Here is a 20,195-nt window from a genome sequence, read left to right as displayed (position 1 = left end):
GGCAGTGTCCCGGCTTTATTGCAAACTATACACGTGGGATGGGGGCTAGGCTGAGAGAGGAAGCAGGGCTCCAGGGGAGCGTGAGCGTGTCCCAGGCCAAAGGGGCTAAGCTCGAGGGGAGGGCCTTAGCAAAAGGTGTGGGTGGGTGGCGAACCTGGGCCAAAATTCTACGAAGATCTGGATTCCAGAAGGAGGGGACCAGAGTCTAAGACCGAGAGGAGTAACGGGAGGGCGGACCCTAAGGTGGGGGTGGAGTTAAGAGAATCGGACTCAGTGGAAGGTCTCCACCTCCACCACGGTCCAGTCACCCTGCGGGGAAGCCACGTCGTCCGGGGAGAAGCTGGTGACGGAGGTGATACTGGCGCGGGACTCGTCCAGAGGAGACAACAGTTCGGCCCAGCGTCCCAGTTCGGCATCGCTGAGCGCAGTCCGGGCGCCGCCCGCGCCGCCACCGCCCCCAGCGCTGCCCGGGCCACAGCCGCTGTCGCCGGCCGCACCTTCGGTCGCCGCCAGCAGCAGCGTCCGGCTCAGCAGGTGCTGCACGACGCTCGCCTGCAGCGCCCCCAGCGGCAGCTCGCCCAGGCGCGCCGGCTTCCCGCTGCGCGAGGCCGCCAGCGTCCCGGGCCCGGCCGCCACCTTCCCGCCACCCGCGCCGGGCCCGGGCCCGGGCTCCAGCGCTCCCTGGGCGGCGGTCGCCGACTCCGGCCTTTCAGCCTCGTAGATGGTGCACAGGCCGTCCGCAGCGCCGGACCCAGCGGCCGGAGGCCAGGGCAGGGGCCCCCCTGCAGCGAGGAGAGCCGAACTAGCGGGAGGGAACGATAAGCCCCGCAGCCCCGCAGCCCCGCAGCCCCGCAGCCCCGCAGCCCCGCAGCCCCGCAGCCCCGCAGCCGCGCAGCCCCGCAGCCGCGCAGCCGCGCAGCCCCGCCCCGAGCGGCGAAGCCTCGCCGTCCACCCCGCCCACCCACATTCCAGGCCTTGCCCCGCCCACAGCCCCGCCGGGTCCCAAAGCCCGCTCACCCGGGGCACCGCGGCCGGCCAGCGGCGGGGCGGGCCCTCGGCTCCAGGCGGCCGGATGGCAGGCGGCGAGCTCGGCGTCGGCGGGCGGGGAGGCGGCGGCGCCCTCGGGGCCGCTGTCGTAGCCGCGCAGCTCCTCCGGGGTGCTGGTGGCGCTGCTGCTGTGGCCAGCCAGGTCCGGGCCGCTCAGCGTGCTGGAAGGGCTGCGCGAGGGCGGCGGCGGCGGCGCCGGGGCCAGCGCCAGGGTCAGCCGCGGGCCGGGGATCGGGGCGTCGGGGCCCGGGGTTGGGGGGCGGCGTGGGGTCTGAAGAGGGGGAGAGGCAGGGGGAGAGGGAAGGGCCTGCAGAGGGGACAGGACTAGAGAAGGTGGAGCCGGGGGAGGGGGCGTGGCCATTGGAGGGGGAGGGTCTGGCAGAGAAGGCAAGGCCAGAGTTTGGGTTTGCACAGGGGCCATAGCTTCTAGGAGAGGACTGGACGCAGCGGGAGTGGCCTGCAAAAGTGGTGAGGCCAGAGGAAGGGAGACCTGTGGAGGGGACAGGGCCTGAGAAGAGGGAGAGACCTGCAGAGAAAGTGTGTCCAGAGCAGAGGGACTCTGTGGAGGGGGCGTGCCCAGGGGAGGGGCTTGCAAAGCTGGCGAGGCCAGCAAGTGTGGGGCCTGCAGAGGAGGCAGGACCAAAGAGGGAGCGGCCTGCGGAGGGGACGGGACCAGAGGTGGGGTCTGCACTGGGGGCGTGGCCAGCGGGGAAGGCGGGGCCTGCGGAGGGGACGGGACCAGAGGTGGGGTCTGCGCTGGGGGCGTGGCCAGCGGGGAAGGCGGAGCCTGCGGAGGGGCTGTGGCTGGAGGAGGATCCTGCGGGGGAGGGGCGGCCAGGGTGCAGGCCGGGGGCTGAAGATGGGGCGGAGACAGAGGGCCGGCTGGCGGGGCGGGCGCGGCCAGCGCAGGAAAGTCCTGCCGCGGGGCTGTGGCTGAGGGAGAGGGTAAGCTCTGCGGAGACCTTGCCTGAGGAAGAGGGGCTTGCGGAGGGGGCGTGGCCGGTGGCAGACAGGCTGACAAAGGTGGTGTGGACCGGAGAGAGGGCAGAGCCGGCAGAGAGGGCAAAGCCGGAGGAGCCTGGGCAGGGGACGCGCTCTGCAGAGGGGGCGAGCCTGGAGGAGGGCCTGGAGCTGGAAGAGCGGCCGTGGGAGAGGCGGGCGCCGCCGGAAGGGATGCGCTCAGGTGGACGAGGGGAGCTGGCAAGGGGGGCGTGGCAGGCGGGGAGGGGAGGTTCCGCTGAGGGGGCGGGGCAGAGGGAGGGGCCAGTGGGAGGGGCGTGGTCAGAGGGCCCGCCGGGGCCCGGGAAGGAGGCGTGGGGGGTGCAGAGGGAAGGGGTGTGTCCCGCAGAGTAGAGGCAGCGATAAGGCTGGGCGGTGCCGGTGGTGCGGTCCGAACCCGCGGAGACGAAGTGGCCAAAGGGGGCGAGAGGCTCTGCAGGCTGGCTGCGCCCTTCCTGGAGGGTGCGGCCTGTGGGGGGCGCAGAGCCTGCAGCGCTTTCGGCTTGGCCTGCGAGGAGCGCCCCAGCGAGGCCGGAGAGCGAGCCGGGGAGGACAGCGGGGTGGCGCCGGAGCCCGGGGGGCGCGGGGCCGGCCTCTGGGCGCCGCCGGTGCCGGGCCCTCTCCGGGCCGCAGGGCTTGGCTCCGCGGCGCTGCGCTCCGGGGCATGGCTCGCTGGTTTCCGGGGGGCCTCCGCCAGGGGGCGGGGCCGGGCACTGGAAGCTGGCCGGGGGAGCCCCACATCAGCACCCCCACCCCGAGGCCGAGGGGAGATGGCGGGGAGGGGAGCGCCTGGCAAAGAGTCTAGGGGCAAAGCAGAAGGCAAAGGGTCATCGACACTTACAGGCTGGTCCCCCCCAAGCCCAGGAGCCCCATCCTCTCCGGGCACATACCTCTCCGCGCCTCCACACTCAGGGCACTCGCTCTGGGAGTTTCTGGGGGTTTTCCTCTGCCCTTCGGCTCCTCCGCTGGCGGCCGGAGTGCCTTCTGCCCCAGAGGGCCTAGCCTGGGGGTGAGGGGGGGCATGCTCAGGGCAGAGCCCGCCTCCCCACCTCCAAAGTTCACATTGTCTTCCTCATCTGTGAAATGGGCACATGGACCCTCTGCCGCCTTAGAATGGCTTTCACCCAACTTGCACCCAGTCACCTGCAGGTGTTCCCACACCCCAATTCCAGAGAGTGACCCTGACCCTTGCCTGGGGAGGTGGGGGGGGGGGGTACCTGGTGGCACCGCCGGCTCGTCCGGGGCTGGAGACTGAACCTGGGCCGGGGGTCCTGGCAGCGGTCCGCGCCCCTCTGGCCGCCGCTGCGGGCCTCGCAGCTGCCGGGAGAGGGCGGTGAGCAGGTGCCGGAGGCAGAGGGAGCGGGTAGCTCAGGAGGAGGAAGGTGTAGGGGGACGGGCTCGGGCTCGGGCTCGGGGGAAGAGGCTGGGGTACCTGGGCTGCCGGGGCCGGTCCGGGGGCCCCTCGTGGGCTCCGCTGCGGGAGGAGCGTCCGGAAGGGCGGCTGGCCGGGCGCCCGGCGCTCGCTCGGTCGGGGGCCCCCGCCCCGCAGCTCCCGCGGCCCCCGGAGCCCTGAGGGCTGCGGGGGTGACAGGTGGCGGGGCCCGAGGAGCCGCTGGGGGTCTGGGGGCTTTCCGGCGGCCCGGGGGGTGCGAAGCCGCGGTCCGCGCAGCGGCGCCCGCCCTGGCCTTGTCTCTCCGGTCCATCCCGCACCTGAGGGGAGACAGCAGGGCTTGGACCGCCCGGCAGCCTGCGGGAGCCGGGCTCTGGCACCTCGCTGCCCACGGGCACTCACACCTCGGCCTCGATCTCCTTCCCTCCCACCCGCTCCCCAGCCGGGCTGCTCCAGGCGGTCCCAAGTCCCATCCCATCACCCTCCCCCGGGCCCTGCCGCCACCGCCCATCCCCCTTGTCCGGTCCCCGCTCCCTCTCAGACCCCGGATCCACGCCTCTGCCCCCGCCCCCTAGGGATCCAGACGTCCAGCCCCGGGGACAGGGGGACCCCCGGACTCCAATGGGGTGGGGGGACGGAGCGCACCCCCGGGTCCCCTCGCCAGCTTGGGGGTGGGGGTGGGGGGACGCCAGCACCTGCCGGAGGAGGAGCGGCCCCGGCGCCCGCGCACCAGCTCCGGGAGACAAAGAGCCGCGTCCCGAGCGGGATGCCCGCGCCCGCCCGCCGCGTCCGCGCCGCCCACTCCACCTGCTGGCGCCGCACTCACCTCCGGCCCGGCCTCCCGCACCCGCGCGGGGCCCCTCGGGTGGGGTGGATGGCAGCGAGGGAAGTGGCTGCGGGCGGCGGCGCCCGGAGCCCGCCCGCCCCTGGGCCGCGGGCTCGGAGACGAGGGGCGCACGCGCCGGAGCGGCCGGGGAGGCGGCGGGAGCGCGCGGAGGGAGAGGGAGGGGCGGCCTCTCCGCGCGGCCCGGAGCTCGGGAGACCGAACCCGCGAGGAGGGGGGAGGGAGGCGAGAATCCCCACCACAACATGCACGGGCCCTGGCAGCCAGGGGGCCTGCCCGCACCTCCGGCCCAAGGACCAATCCGCAGTTCAGTGTCCCTGGTCTCTGTCCAGGCCTTTGGGACCCAGGAGGCAAGGCCACCCTGGTCCCTGGAGGCACCCGCCCCTGGCATACCCAAAGGCTCTCCCAGACCCCGCAGCCCTGGGAATTTAGGGACAAACCCTGAATTTGGGCAAGAGAGGAAGGGAGGGAGAGAAGGAGAGAGAAACGAAATATGGTGAGAGGTGGCCCAGTCTTCTGCAGGACAAGGCACCCCAACCTCCATACCCACCTAAGTCACATGAAGGGGTGAGGTCAGGTCAGCAAAGGCTTCCTGACATATAGGATTGGGGGGAGGAAGAGCGTGTCAAGACTATGGGAGGTTATGAGGTGTCAAAACAGGCACGTGCAGGGGCTGAGAAGATCCTGTCCAGGCTGCCCAGCTGGCAGGAGGTGTCACCTGGTGACTTCATCAGCTGTGCACGTGGTCTCCGTCGGGGAACTTGGTAGGGGGCTGTGGCGTGGAAGGCACAGGAGTATGAAGAGGGGATGGCCATCCTCAGGTGTCCTGTGTTGCCCAACGGATGCCACGTGCCCTCCCACACCTCTGTGCTCCCCCAACGTACATCCTGTACCTTCTGCCCTTTGCCTGATCTGTCCAAATGCTTAGCCCCATCCCAAAGAACCAGCTCCCTCTGCTCCATTCCTTTCCCCGTTACATGCCTGTGTGCCATACACACACACACACACACACACACACTCACACACACACTCACACACACACACAGAGACACATACACATTCACACAGACACACACTCTCTCACTCACACACTCAAACTCACACACTCACATTCACACACACACACACAGACACACACAGACACACACTCACACACACACACTCACACACACACACTCACACACACTCACACACACACTCACACACACACAGAGACACATACACATTCACACAGACACACACTCTCTCACTCACACACTCACACTCACACACTCACATTCACACACACAGACACACAGACACACACAGACACACACACACACTCACACACACACATATACACACTCACACACACTCATACACACATTCACACACATGCACACACTCACACACATATACACACTCACACACACTCACAAACACACTCACACATACACACACACACACATACACACACACTCACACACACTCACACACTCACACACTCACACACTCACACACACTCACACACACTCATTACAGAAGCAGCTCATACTTGCCTGGGACTTAGGAGGCTTCCAAGCACAGGACCAGGATGGGTGGCACTGGCACCAGGGTGAACCTGCCATGCGGTGAGGGGAAGATGATGTGAGCCATGAAAGTTGGATTTTTAAGTTTTTTGTAATGCAAAGGCTAGTTAAACGTCCATTGTAGAGGCAGCCACCGCACAGGTGGCCATCTCCGACAAACACACTGCCAGCCACACAGCAGGTGGAGAGCAGGCTGTCTTCCCCCGAAGGGTCCTTTGTCTCAGAGATTTTGGTTGACCATGTGAGTCATTTTTTTCCCCATGCTTTAAATTCACCAATAAAGAGTGGGCTCATGCCTCAGCTGGTTTGGCTCAGTGGATAGCTTGGCCTGTGGACTGAAGGGTCCCAGGTTCGATTCCAGTCAAGGGCATGTACCTTGGCTGCGGGCACATCCCCAGTAGGAGGTGTGCAGGAGGCAGCTGATCGACGTTTTTCTCTCATCAATGTTTCCAACTTTCTTTCCCTCTCCCTTCCTCTCTGTAAAAAATCAATAAAATATATATTTTTAAAAAGAGTGGGCTAGTGAAACCCTAGGCACCACACTCTACCCCAATAAAAGAACCCAGGCCTGCCCTGGCCGGTGTAGCTCAGGTGGCTGAACGTTGTCCAATGCACTGAGAGATTTCAGATTTGGTTCCGGGTCAGGGAATATGCCCAGGTAGAGGGCTTGATCCCCAGTAGAGGGCATGCAGGAGGCAGCCTATGGATGTTTCTTTCATCGATATTTCTTGCTTTTTAAATATGTTTTTTTTATTAATTTCAGGGAGAGGCAGGGAGAGGGAAAGAGGGATAGAAACATCAATAATGAGAGAATCACTGATTGGCCACCTCCTGCACAACCCCTACTGGGGATCGAGCCCACAGCCTGTGAATGCGCCCTGACCAGGATGGAACCGCAACCTCCTGGCTCACAGGTTGACGCTCAGCCACTGAGTTACACCAGCGGAGCTCTCATTATTGTTTTTCTCTCTCCCCTTCCCTCCTTTTCTCTCTAAAATCAATAAAAACATATTTAGCCTGGCCGGAAGCAGAGGTTTGCATTTTCTTGCTTCAATAGTTGTATCCACAGTTGAGGTTCAGGAAATGGAAGAAAAAAAGAGAGAAGCCACTGTCAGAACTGAATACCCTACTTTGGCTGGTGAAAGCCTATCTCAGAACCCATCCTTGCAATGAATCCTCCCTTCAGCCTGGAAGAGGTGCTCCTCAAACACCCCTCTTCCATACCTCTCCCCCTCCCCCCCACACACACCGATTGGATCATTCCAGGCCTCACCTCATCCCCAGGTTTATTGAGGATCACTTGTGTGAACACCTTCTGGCAGTACCCCAGCCTGGGTCTCTGCCTGATTACCACTCACCAGCAGTGCCCTCCTGAGTCTCAACTGCCTGCCCAGAGCCCTGCTCTGCTGTCTTCTTTGGTGCCAGGGTCCCTCCAAGGCTAAACTGACTCCATCCTGCATTTCACTGAGATCTGGATTCTGCCCTGATGTAAGACCATTTCCCAAATTGGTCCAGCAACAGAGGGATGGATTACACAAACCAAAACAAAACCTGCAATCCCTACAATGGAATACTCTTCAGCAATAAAATAAAATAAACAAAGAAAGAGAGAAAGAAAGAGTAACAGAAAAGAAAATAAGAAAGAAAAAGGAGCCAAAACCGGTTTGGCTCAGTGGATAGAGCATCAGCCTGCGGACTGAAAGGTCCTGGGTTCGATTCTGGTCAAGGGCATGTATCTTGGTTGTGGGCACATCCCCAGTAAGGGGCGTGCAGGAGGCAGCTGATCAATGATTCTCTCTCATTGATGATTCTAACGCTTTATCCCTCTCCCTTCCTCTCTGTAAAAAATCAATAAAATATATTTTTAAAAATAAATAAATAAACTACCAAGACACTCAAAATACATTGGGGCAAATCTCAAAAACATTCTGCTGATGAAAAGAAGCCACACACAGACACACAGGCTTCACTGTATGATTCCATTTACAGAACATTCTGAGAAATGGGAGCTAATCTAGAGGGACATAAAACAAAACAGTAGTTGCTGGGAGCTGGTGGGGGAGGGAGACTGTTGGTCCACCCTCTGTAGCACTCTCAGGTTCCTGACCCTCAGAAACTGTGAGACAGTGAATGCTTGTTTCAAGCTGCTAGGTTTGGGGGGTAATTTGTTATGTACAAATAGCTAACTACCTCAGGTTCACAAGACATTAGAAGCTGGGTATTGAGCACAAGTGTTGGTGAAAATGTGGAGAAATGGGCAATCATGGGTACCGTTGGTGGAAATGTAAAATGATGCAGCTGTTGTGAAAGAACAGTGTGAACGGTGCTCAAAAAAATTAAACAGAATTTCCATATGACCCATCAGTTCCACCCAAAAGAATTGAAAGCAGGAACTCCAAGAGATGTTTACATTTACACACTTGTGTTTAATTATTCACAACAGGCAAAAGAGGGAAGCAACCCAAGGGTTTCTCGATGGTGAATGGTTAAACAAAATGTAGTCCACCCATACAATGGGAGATTACTCAGCCGTAAAAAGGAAGGATATTCTGACACAGGCTAAAATATGCATGAAATTTGGAGATATTATGCTCAGTGAAATAAGCCAGTCCCAAAAGAACAAGTACTATATGATTCTACTCATATGAGGTCCCTAGAGGAGTCAGATCCACAGAGACAGAAAGTAGATGGGGGGTGCCAGGGCCTGGAGGGGGAGGAGGAGGAGGAGTAAGTGCTTAATGGGGACAGAGCTTCAGTTTGAGAAGATGAGAACATTTTAGAAATGGATGATGGGGGTGTTTGCAGAACATTGTGAACGTGCTTAATGCCACTGAACTGTACACTTAAAAATAGTCAAGACTGCCAAAACCGGTTTGGCTCAGCGGTAGAGAGTCAGTCTGCGGACTGAAAGGTCCCAGGTTTGATTCCGGTCAAGGGCATGTACATTGATTGTGGGCACATCCCCGGTAGGGGGTGTGCAAGAGGCAGCTGGTCGATGTTTCTTTCTCATTGACGTTTCTAGCTCTCTATCTCTCTCCCTTCCTCTCTGTAAAAAATCAATAAAATATATATATTTTTAAAAATAGTCAAGATGGTAAGTTCTGTTATCACCTGTTTTTAAGTTGGGTGTTATTGATGTGGGAAAATTCACCCATTCCCAGTGGGAACATAAAGTGATAGTCTTTCTGGAGAACAACATGAAAGATTGTAGGGGTGTCCTATGACCCATCCATTCCACTCAAGTATCGATCCGTGCGGCAGGTGCCCTGAAGCCTCCTCCATATCTCCTGAGCACCCGCGATTCCCACATGTCAGGGAAATCAGAAGTTCCAGGGAATTAACGCCCCTCCATGTCCCTTCTGCAGAGCAGCCCTCAGCCAACACAATCAGGATCCGGTCTATTAGTACTTCAACTCCCACAACTGGGAGGTGTCTTCCACCGTCTCCCAGAGTTCCCCAGGAGAATGGAGCCCTGGTTGCCCACAGTGTCAACCTGCTCATTCGTCCTCATTGATGTACCCTCATTAAAGCTTATTGGCTTCCTTCCCTGCCCACTCTCGTCTCCCCGCTGTCTCACCATTAGTGCTTGTTGGGATCACTTCTCAGATAAGCTATTTACATCCTGATTCCTTGTCTCACAGTTTGCAACTAGAAGAGCCCGAATTAAGATAACAGCTCAATCGTCCACCCGCTCATCATTAACGGAATGCTCACCACTGTGTGCCTGGCACCATTCCGAGTGCTGGGGACACTGAAGGGAGCAGAAGAGACCCCTGCCTGGAGCCAATGGGGCTGCCAGCCCAGTGACCGCAGACTCTTGCATAAGTGTGCCAAGCTGGATGCTTATTCCAGAACAAAGCTGGGAACAAGCCCCAGGGAATGGATCTCAAGGAGCTTCTCGGGAGGCAGGAAGAGACCACGGAAGAAGAGGGAGGAAGTACTTGGTCTCCGATGGCTCCTTAGAGGGAGCCCAAGACTTATCAGAAGTGGAGTGCCAGAGAGTGGAATGCAGCCCAGGGTCTCACAGAGGAAGCTAAGCTAAGGGGGTCCCAGCCTTCAAGGTTTCAGGGTCTCAGGAGCCTCTACTGTGGAGAACTCGGGCTTCTTTGTCCCAAGTTAGACCACTCCCCATTCTAGTCTAGATTCCCTCCCTTGTTTTGTAGTCAAAGCAGATCAAGGTTCAACTGCCCATGCCCCTCAGGCTGAATTGGGCAATTGGCTGGTCTAAGACCCAACCCAGGCCTCCCCGGGGGAAGGAAAGGGTGAGCATGGGGAGACCGAGTCGTCCTTCTAGAATCTGGCCGCCCAGGCTGGACTCTAGCCCCAGCTCCCAGAGCCTCTGACCCCTGCACCTGTCCATGGACCACGCAAGGAGCTGGCAGGGGAGGGCCAACCTCAAGGCTGGGCAGGGTCAGACGTGTAAGCACCCCACTCTACTTGGCTCCCTGACCGGATGGACCTTGATCACTGGTCCCTTGGTTGGGCCTCAAAGCCAGGTGGCTGCACCTTGGGGTGGGCGAAGGAGGAGACCCCTCCTCGTTTTCTGACTCCATCTGTACAGCGTGGCTCCAAGGAGAGCGGCCCCGCGGATGCGCGATGCCTGATCCTCATCTCTATGCCTCAGGCCAGGTCCCAGCCAAGGGCAGCCGGGCCCAGAGGTCAGGGCCCTGCTCCTAAGGCCGGCGCTGGGCCACCTGGGGGAGAGCAATCACCCTTTCTGCGATCCCCGATCCCGGCGCCAGGAGTCAGGGGCACCTGGAAGCACCGGAGGGAGGCAGGGCTGAGACGTCAGGTGGGCGGGGCAGGGCGGGGCGGGGCGGCTCCTGGTTGCGGGCCCGCCCGCCCTGATTCACCCAGCCTGGCCCGGGAACTAACTCTGCCGGAGCGGGGACCCAGGAGTTGGGCCCAGCTCCACCCTGAGCGGTGAGTAGGTGGCTCTCTCCACCGCTGGGAACCAGGTTGCTGGGTGGGGGTCGGGCCCACAGGAGGACTGGCCCAAATGTGGCTGGCACAGTGGCCTGAGCCACCGCCACCGCCTGGGGCACAGGGCGCTGAGGAAAGGAGGGGGCAGAAAGAGGCTAGGCCCTGCTCAGGCCAAGGGTGCAGGGCAGGAGGGCAGGGAGGCCTGGCCAAGGACAGAGTGAAGATCCACAGGCTGTGGGCGACCTGGGAGGAGGCGAGGGGGTCCTTCATGATGTTTCCCTCTCCTTGACCTCTGAGACCACAGCGGCAACTCATCTCCGAGCTCCATAAGTCCCAGAAACACCATTTGGGGTCTCCACCAGGCTGCCTCCTCTGGGACTCTTGAACCTCAAGATTCCCTAGAACCCCAAGTCCTGGCAGGGCACCTTGGAAAAAGTACTCGGTTGGGAGTTCCCAGGTGTGCCCCACTCCATCTGCTACCAAGCCCCATCCTCTCCCACCAGGGCCTCAGTTTCTCCCTTATGCAAAAGTCAAAAGGTTGGACCTTGTGCCCTCCAAGAACCGTTCCAGCGCTGACAACTGCTGCTGTGTCTTCCTTTCCTCTCAGCATGGACAGGGGCTAGCTCAGGAGTCCTCACCACCACCATGTTTTTGGAGGCAGGTTGGGGGGGGGGGGCGGGGGAGAGCCTAAGAGAGGAGAGAGAAGGGTCAGGTGTGGATGGTGGAGCTAAGACTGGGTAGGGGGCATGCACCTATCCCAGGCTGACAGAGACCCCTTCTTCAGTCTGGCATGCAGAGCAGCCATCCCTCCATCTCACCCCTACATTCCCCTACGGAGATTCTTTTGGCAAAGATACTAGTCTCTGCCAGAGGTTTTCTCTCAAAATGAAACTGGATGCAATCAGTGGGCTGGCTGCTCAGTCCTGTCAGAGCTGTGAAAACTTGAGCAAGTTATTTCTCTCCTTTTGAGGCAGGAAAACGAGAGCCCAACACACATGCTCACTGAGACATGCTGGCTGTAAGTTGTGTGTGTGGCCCCCTTGTTGTTTTCTTAAGGTTTCTCCCATCCCAAAAGTCCTTTTCTCTGGACCCTCCCACCAGCCCTGCTCAGACAAAGGGGGGGCATTGTGTCTGTGGAAGCTTAATGGCAGGTTCCAACAATCAAGTCTGAGTCATGGAGACACATAATGATAACCCCTCACGTCTGTCTCTGATGGTGGTGTATGGGCACCTTGTTCCGTGGGAACCACTGAGCCATCTGCTGGGACCTTAGGGTCCTTGCCTTTTTGCCTCTGATTGTGGGCCCCAGGAGTGAACGTCCCCCATTGTGAGATGGACCCTGGAATGTGGCAGGAACTCCGGGAGGAAGTCCCCTCCTGCAGCCTCCAGAGTTAGTTCTTAAGAGACTGAGCAGTGTCTCTGACAGGGACAGGTAGCCAGGGCAGGGGAACCACAGTGGCAGGACTGGAAAAGAATGTGTGGTGTCTCCCTGGTCCCAGATCTCCCCTCAGCTCAGTGTTGGTGCACTCATGCCCACATGCACAAATGTGCACACTTCGAAATGCCCCAAGTGACCCTTTTGGTGGCTGCAGTGTGCTTTTGGGCACTTGGGGCTAAGATGCCCTGGGTATGTTTCTCTCAGATTCCCTAGTGGCCAAGACTGGGATGCACTGAGGCAATTTACTTGGCTTTTTGTTGAGGATGGTAGGAAACTGAGTATAAGGAAAGAGCCATTGCATAAGGGATCTTGTGTTCTTTGTGCACCTCCTTGCGTGTGCCTGGTGCTGGGTGAGTCAGGGCCTGAGTCAGGGAGCCTAGGAGAATGGGTGTGAGCACACATGTACCCATTTTGCTAGCCTAGCCCCACCTTGGTACCTTGGTAGAAGCCTCTGAGGGGATTAAGTGGGTGGGGCCTACATCCTCTATCCCCACCCACTAAATCCCCAAGGCTTCCAAGGGGATGGGAACCGGAGGTGTGGAGGTGTCAGAGCCTTTGGTGCAGGTGTGGGACTGGTCAGGTTCCCCCTGAAGATGGGTAAAGGGCTGGAGGACCAGCTGGTGGCCCAGATGCTCCTTTCCTTACCCAGCCTGCACCATGAGGCTACCAGGATGAGGAGAGCTAGCTCCAGCAAGCCTTTGGGAGAAAATGAGGCCTAAATATTGGGAACCATGGGTGCTGGGAGAGGTGGGTGGCCTCGGAGCCCCCTTGGAGGCAGTGGCGGCCTTGCTATCTCCCTCTCCTCCCACCTCCAGCCTCAGGGAGAGAAGAGGGGGCTCCTGGTCCAGGCTTGTGGCCTCTGTGTGATTTGCATCTGGCCATCTGTATCTGGAATAAGGATACCTTGGTCTAAAATGAAACCCAGGGACAGGCCGCTTGGTCCTGTCTTAGTCGTAGATGTCACACTGGCTCTTGTTAACATAAAAAAGCCATTGAAACCTGTAAAGAATTTTTGTGAGTTTATTTGATCCAAACTGTCGACATATGCCGGGAAGCACAACCTCAAGGAATTGAGATAATGCTCCAGAGAATGGAGGGTTACATCTGTATTTGTACATTGCAATCAAAGGAGGGATGAGGTGGGTGACATGAAATTCATTGGTGATGGATTAAGGAGGTGGGATAAAGCAAAGCAGTGGGATAAAAAGTAAAATGATGGACACATACTTAGGCGAGTGCAGGAACAGTTAACATGATAATGAAGGAATTTGTGGTATCTGTCCTGGATCCATTATATCTGGTTGTGCCCCAGGGGCCCCAGAAAAAGGCAAGTTACAAGTTACCCAGACATTTCAAGGGTATGTTATCGTAGTTGCAAAGACAAATAGGCTCAGTTAAGGTAAAGGTTGACCTTGTCAGTGGAGATACCAGCCTAGGACCTAAATGCCCACTATAACTGCGTTTAGTTAAAGTTTAATTTCAGACCATACCTTAGGTCTCTGAGTTTGCAAGACCGCCATGCAGGCCTCCCCTGAGCCTGTCAGGTCAGCATGTGGCCCCTTTCGTCCACAATCCCCTCCTCCCCCCATCCCGAGTTTTTCATTTCCTGATCCTCTGCCAAAGTCTCACTCACCCTGGCACCCCCTGCCCTACACTGTCAGAGCCTAAGTGTCTTTTTCTGCCTCAGATTCTGGGCCCTAGTCCCTCTGGAAACCCAGGTGTCCCAGCCACACACCCCGAGGGCTGACCAGCCTTCAGTTTTGCCACTCCCTGTCCCTGGGGCCTGTAATCGGAGCCAGGCTCCAGCCGGCTTTTCCGGTTGGAGTTTGGAGGTGGTGCCCTGAGCTCCCCTCAAGGCGGTGGCAGGGCCCACGCCCCGGAAGTCCCAGTCCCTCCCAGTCCCGAGCCTTGAGCCATCCTCTGGTCCAGTGGTGGGGAGCCAGTCCTGACACTCAGACACCAGTGTCTGGAGTCACAAGAGCAGCAGAGGAACTTTTGCCTGGCTCCTAGTGGAGGGTAGGGGATGCCCAGGTTCTGAAAGAAGGACACACGGGCCAGCTGGGCGACAGCGGCGCGGGGACAGGCCTTCCTGAGCCCTGAGAGGGCAGGCAGGTTCAGATTGGCGCAGGGGTCCCGGGAGCAGACGTCGTGAGAACGTTACTCGCTTGGCTCCAGGAAGGAGGTGAGGTCGGGGAGAGGGGAAGGGAACACACAGCTCCTGGGTTCTGCCAGGTTTCCGCAGGGTGGAGCGCAGATCCGGAGCAGCGGCTGGCTCCTAGGGGGCCCCACCAGCAGGTGCCACTGCCCGAGGTCTCCACACCACACCTCCTGCTCTCTCACAGGCAGGATGATTCCAATAGCCGAGTTCAAGCAGTTCTCGGAGCAGCAGCCTGCCTTCAAGTTGCTCAAACCCTGGTGGGACGTCCTGGCCGAGTACCTCACAGTGGCCATGCTCATGATCGGCGTCTTTGGCTGCACCCTCCAGGTAAGGGGAGGGGAGGGCGAGGCCTGAATGAGGGGTGAGAGAGGAGTCTGTATAGGGGCGGGACTTTAGAGGGTGTGGCCTAGGGAATTTCGGAAATCTTCCTCTTATCCAAGGAAGGGGAAACCAGAGCCCCCTATACTCACAGACCAATTCCGAAGCCTTCCCATCTCTCCCTCACTGGCAGCAGCACTGAAGTCCTGCACACAGTTGTGGTAGTCCATATTTTTATAATACTTCTGTCCCCAGAACCTAGTAAGAACTGCAGTTAACCTTATTAATTTGCTAGGGCTGTCATAACAAACTATCATGAACTGGGTAGCTGAGACAGACCTTTTTTATCGTACAGCTCTTAAGACTAGAAGTCTGAAATCAAAGTGTCAGCCTGGTTGGTTTCTTCCCAGGGCTGTCAGAGAGAATATGTCCCATGCCTCTTTCCTAGGTCCTCCTGGCTTGACTTATAGATGATATTCTCCCTCTGTCTTCATAGCATCTTCGCTCTATGAGTGTGTGTCTATGTCCAGATTCCCCCTTTTTAAAAGGACACAGTCAGCCCGGCTGGCAGGGCTCAGCAGTTGAGCTTCGACCTATGAACCAGGAGGTTATGGTTCGATTCCCACTCAGGGCACATGCCCAGGTTGTGGGCCCAATCTCCAATGTGAGGCATGCAGGAGGCAACCAATCAATAATTCTCTAGCAAAATTTCTTCCTCTCTGAAATCAATAAAAGTGTGTGTATATATATATATATATATATATATATATATATATATATTTTATTGATTTTTTACAGAGAGGAAGGGAGAGAGATAGAGAGCTAGAAACATCGATGAGAGAGAAACATCGACCAGCTGCCTCCTGCACACCTCCTACAGGGGATGTGCCCGCAACCAATGTACATGCCCTTGACCGGAATCGAACCCGGGACCTTTCAGTCTGCAGACTGACGCTGTACCACTGAGCAAAACCGGTTTCGACTAAAATTATATTTTTAATCAATAAATAAATCAATAAAGGCAGTCATATTGGTTTAAGGTCCACCTTAATGACCTCATCTTGACTCCATCTGCTCTGGAAACATGCTACACTCATGGGTATTGGGGATTAGGACTCCGACATCTTTCTAGAAGACACAATTCAACCTAACTTTTTTTTTTCAGACAGACTGAAGCTCAGGTTTAGTGACTTCTCAAGTCAGAGCCAGCTGGGGACAGTTAGGGATCAGGACCTTCTACCTCAGCCTACTTTCTCCCAATTTCCCAGATCCCTCTCCCTCTCTCACCCTCCCCCCTATTCCATAGGTGACACAGGACAAGATCATCTGTCTGCCCAGTCATGAACCCCCGGAGAACTTCTCTGAGGCCCCGTGTCAGCAACTGTTGTTGCAGGGGGTCCCTGAGCAGATGGAGGGTCTCCAGGAAGTGAGCGGCCTCAAAAACAACCTGGACCTGCAGCAGTACAGCTTCATTAACCAGCTCTGCTACGAGAAGGCCCTTCACTGGTACCCCAAGTACTTCCCCTACCTGGTTGTCATCCACACACTCATCTTTATGGTCTGCACCAGCTTCTGGTTCAAGTTCCCTGGCACAAGCTCCAAGATCGAACACTTCACCTCCATCCTGGGCAAGTGTTTCGACTCACCGTGGACCACACGGGCTCTGTCTGAGGTCTCGGGGGAGAACCGTAAGCGCCATGCCACTCGACAGGCAACAGCAACTGTGGCTGCTGAGGCAGGGCCAGGAAAGGTGGGGGAGGGTGAAAAAGAGAAGGTGCTGACAGAGCCTGAGAAGGTGGTGAGTGAGCCGCCAGCTGTTACCCTGTTGGACAAGAAGGAGGGGGAACAGGCCAAAGCCCTGTTTGAGAAGGTCAAGAAGTTCCGTGTGCATGTGGAAGAGGGGGACATTTTATACACCATGTACATCAGGCAGATGGTGCTCAAGGTCTGCAAGTTCTTTGCCATCCTGGTCTACAACCTCGTCTATGTGGAGAAGATAAGCTTCGTGGTGGCCTGCACAGTGGAGACTTCCAGGTTCACGGGCTATGCCAGCTTCTGCTGCAACCACACTAAGGCCCACCTCTTCTCCAAGCTGGCTTTCTGCTACATCTGCTTTGTGTGCGTCTACGGCATCACCTGCCTCTATACACTCTACTGGCTCTTCCACCGACCCCTCAAGGAATACTCCTTCCGCTCCGCGCGGGAGGAGACTGGCATGGGTGACATTCCCGACGTCAAGAATGACTTTGCCTTCATGCTGCACCTCATCGACCAGTATGACCCGCTCTACTCCAAGCGCTTCGCCGTCTTCCTCTCCGAGGTCAGCGAGAGCCGCCTGAAGCAGCTGAACCTCAACCACGAGTGGACGCCCGAGAAACTTCGGCAGAAGCTGCAGCACAACGCCAAGGGCCGGCTGGAGCTGGCGCTCTGCATGCTCCCAGGACTGCCTGATACGGTCTTTGAGCTCCGTGAGGTCGAGGCACTCCGCCTGGAGGCCATCTCTGATATCACTTTCCCTCCAGGCCTGTCACAGCTGGTGCACCTGCAGGAACTCAGCCTGATCCACTCTCCGGCCAGGCTACCCTTTTCCTTGCAGATCTTTCTGCGGGACCGCCTGAAGGTCATCCGTATCAAGTGTGAGGAGCTCCGCGAGGTGCCTCTCTGGGTGTTTGGGCTGCGTAGCCTGGAAGAGCTGCACCTTGAGGGGCTCTTTCCCCCAGAGCTGGCTCAGGCAGCTACCCTTGAGAGCCTCCGAGAGCTGAAGCAGCTCAAGGTGCTGTCTCTTTGGAGCAACGCCGGCAAGGTCCCGGCCAGCGTGACCGATGTGGCTGGTCACTTGCAGCGGCTTAGCCTGCACAACGATGGGGCCCGCCTGCTGGCCCTCAACAGCCTCAAGAAGCTGACGGTGCTTCGCGAGCTGGAGCTGGTGGCCTGCGGGCTGGAGCGCATCCCCCACGCAGTCTTCAGCCTGGGCGCCCTGCAGGAACTCGACCTTAAGGACAACCACCTGCGGTCCATTGAGGAGATCCTCAGCTTCCAGCACTGTCGCAAGCTGGTCACGCTCCGGCTATGGCACAACCAGATCGCCTACGTCCCCGAACACGTGCGTAAGCTGCGGGTCCTGGAGCAGCTCTACCTCAGCCACAACAAGCTGGAGGTCCTGCCCACCCAGCTGGGCATGTGCTCCGGCCTCCGCCTGCTGGATGTCACCCACAATGGGCTGCACTCCCTGCCTCCTGAGCTGGGTCTCCTCCAGAACCTGCAGCACCTGGCTGTCTCCTATAACGCCCTGGAGACGCTGCCTGACGAGATCTTCTTCTGCTCTAAGCTTCGGACGTTCCTGCTGGGCTACAACCAACTGACTCAGCTGTCCCCCCAGGTGGGGAACCTCAGGTCCCTCAGCCGCCTGGAGCTCAAGGGCAACAGGTTGGAGGCTCTGCCAGAAGAACTGGGCAACTGCAGAGGGCTAAAGAAGGCTGGGCTCCTGGTGGAGGACAGCCTTTATGAGGGGCTGCCAGCAGAGGTTCGAGAGAAGATGGAAGAGGAGTAAAGCCAGGGAGGGGCAGGTTGCAGTAGAGGCTTTCTGGATGTTTCCGTGCCAAAATCTCTACCAACGAGGTGGCCAGGTGGGCCCAGGCCAGGAGAGGAGAGGAGCAGACATGTCAGCCCATGGGGCCCAGGCAAGAACTTGGGACTGGTTTATCTGGGGAGACGAGAGGCTGTGGGTTTGGGGTGGAATGGCACGGAGAGATGAACTCGGTCATAGATTCTCAGACCAAAACCACATCTCGGTCTTGGCTGGCTGTCCTGCCTCAGCCCAGGGCCAGAACTGCTGCCCTCCCCCTGGACATTCTAGCCCAGTCAGTGCCACAAAAGGGGGTGAGGACACATTCCGATAGGATTTCAATCCTCTCCCCCATACCAAAGCTTACATCTTGGGTTCTCTCCCAAGAAGGTGTCACAGACACAAGGGACCAGCACACACTGCCCTGGCTTGTTGTTAATTCTCTTATTTGGCAAGGTATCAAAATCAACATTCCCAGAAAACATCACAGGCCCCACCCCTGAAAGACTGACTCAGGAGCTTTGGCCCGAGGCCAGGAACTTGCCTGTCAATAAGTGCTCCAGGTAACCCTGATGCAGGTGGTCCTAGAGCAGCATGTTGGGAAATGCTGACCTCCAGAGGTGTTCTCTAGGGCAGGAATTCTGAACCCTTTGTAGGTCCCTAGACCCTCTGAGAATCTGATGAAAGCAGGGCACCTCCTTCCTCAGGAAAATGCCTGTGTACACATTCATGCACAATTCTGCAATTTCAGGCAGTCAACAAATGCCGTCAACTCCCAAAGGACTCTTCATGGCTGCCCTAAGTGTTGCAGACCCCAGGTTAAGAACACGTGCTGTGGAGGGTACATTTTAAAAAATAAATAATACTAATTATCAGAACTATCATTCTGATTTCCTGTGTTCACCCTTGTTGTCTAAGCCATTTCACAAGACCAATTATAGGCCCATAGCCACAGTGCCACAATAAAGGGTATGTGTCTCTGTCCCGGAGACCTCAGGTAAACAGGAGAAATTAGGTTGCATCTCCTGTATACCTTTTTTTCCTGGAAAACTCCTCCTCTTATACCTTCCCTGTTATTCTCCTGACTCTATACTTTTAAAAAATATATATATATTATTGATTTTTTACAGAGAGGAAAGTAGAAGGATAGAGTTAGAAACATCGATGTGAGAGATACATTGATCAGCCGCCTCCTGCACTCCCCCTACTGGGGATGTGCCCGCAACCAAGGTACATGCCCTTGACCGGAATCGAACCCAGGACCTTTCAGTCCGCAGGCCGAAGCTCTGTCCACTGAGCCAAACCGGTTTCGGCTGACTCTATACTTTTTATAATTTTTATTGATCAACTTGAGAGGAAAACATAACTTTTGCTGTTTCACACTTTTATGCGTTCATTGTTTCTTGTATGTGCCCTGACTGGAGATAGAGCCCACAACCTTGGTGTGTCAGGAAGATGCTCTAACCAACTGAGCTACCCGGCCAGGGCTGACTCTATACTTCTGTATGTGCTTCACCTGTCAGTCATCACCAGAGGGGCCCCCTGCCTGACCCTGACCCCGACCCCCTGGGCTCGGCCACCTCCGAGGTGTCTGCTAAATGCCACCTCCGCCTGGCCCCTAGAACAAAGACAAGCCACTCTCCAGGGATCCAGCATTTCAGATGGGGCCATGTTCCCAGCACCTCCAGACCAGTGAAAGGAATCTTCAGGCTGCAAGGACACCAGGCAGAGGCACGCTAATCCCAGGGCCAGTCTGCATTGTCAAGGAGGAGGGCTCACATTCTAGGGGGAAAGACTTAAAACGTCCCAGGCTAGCATGACCTGGAACTCAAGCCTTGACTTTTGGCCAGGAGTCACGCCGCCGCTGGGTTCCCAGGGCCCCCATCTCTTCCTACCCCTGCCTCTTCCTCCTGCCCTTGGCCCATCCTGAGCTTGCTGAAATGGA

The 20,195-nt window shown here is 57.6% G+C and overlaps 2 protein-coding genes across 3 annotated transcripts; one reads left to right on the top strand and one right to left on the bottom strand.

Moving 5' to 3' along the window:
* Positions 1-3,909, bottom strand: PRR36 (proline rich 36; the record flags this gene model as incomplete). Its single annotated transcript, XM_084885380.1, has 6 exons — positions 1-782; positions 1,018-1,422; positions 2,937-3,049; positions 3,304-3,363; positions 3,479-3,756; positions 3,841-3,909. 6 exons carry the CDS (start codon positions 3,907-3,909, stop codon positions 271-273), a joined length of 1,437 nt encoding a protein of 478 aa, XP_084741506.1. The 3' UTR covers positions 1-270.
* LRRC8E (leucine rich repeat containing 8 VRAC subunit E) lies at positions 1,908-19,120 on the top strand. Of its 2 annotated transcripts, none has more exons than XM_084884188.1 (3): positions 1,908-1,992; positions 14,552-14,694; positions 15,992-19,120. In XM_084884188.1, the coding sequence occupies exons 2-3, from the start codon at positions 14,557-14,559 to the stop codon at positions 18,233-18,235; spliced, it is 2,382 nt and encodes a 793-aa protein (XP_084740314.1). In that variant the 5' UTR covers positions 1,908-1,992; positions 14,552-14,556; the 3' UTR covers positions 18,236-19,120. The 2 variants fall into 2 exon arrangements, with proteins under 2 accessions (XP_084740314.1, XP_084740313.1); XM_084884187.1 differs by lacking the exon at positions 1,908-1,992 and adding an exon at positions 10,707-10,771.
* The last annotated feature ends 1,075 nt before the right edge of the window (positions 19,121-20,195 follow it).

The sequence above is a fragment of the Pipistrellus hanaki genome (assembly GCF_964339955.1).
Source record: "Pipistrellus hanaki genome assembly, chromosome: 5".
Lineage (NCBI taxonomy): Eukaryota > Metazoa > Chordata > Mammalia > Chiroptera > Vespertilionidae > Pipistrellus > Pipistrellus hanaki.
The sequence above is the reverse complement of the archived record's forward strand: the minus strand, read 5'-3'. Positions and strand labels throughout refer to the sequence as shown.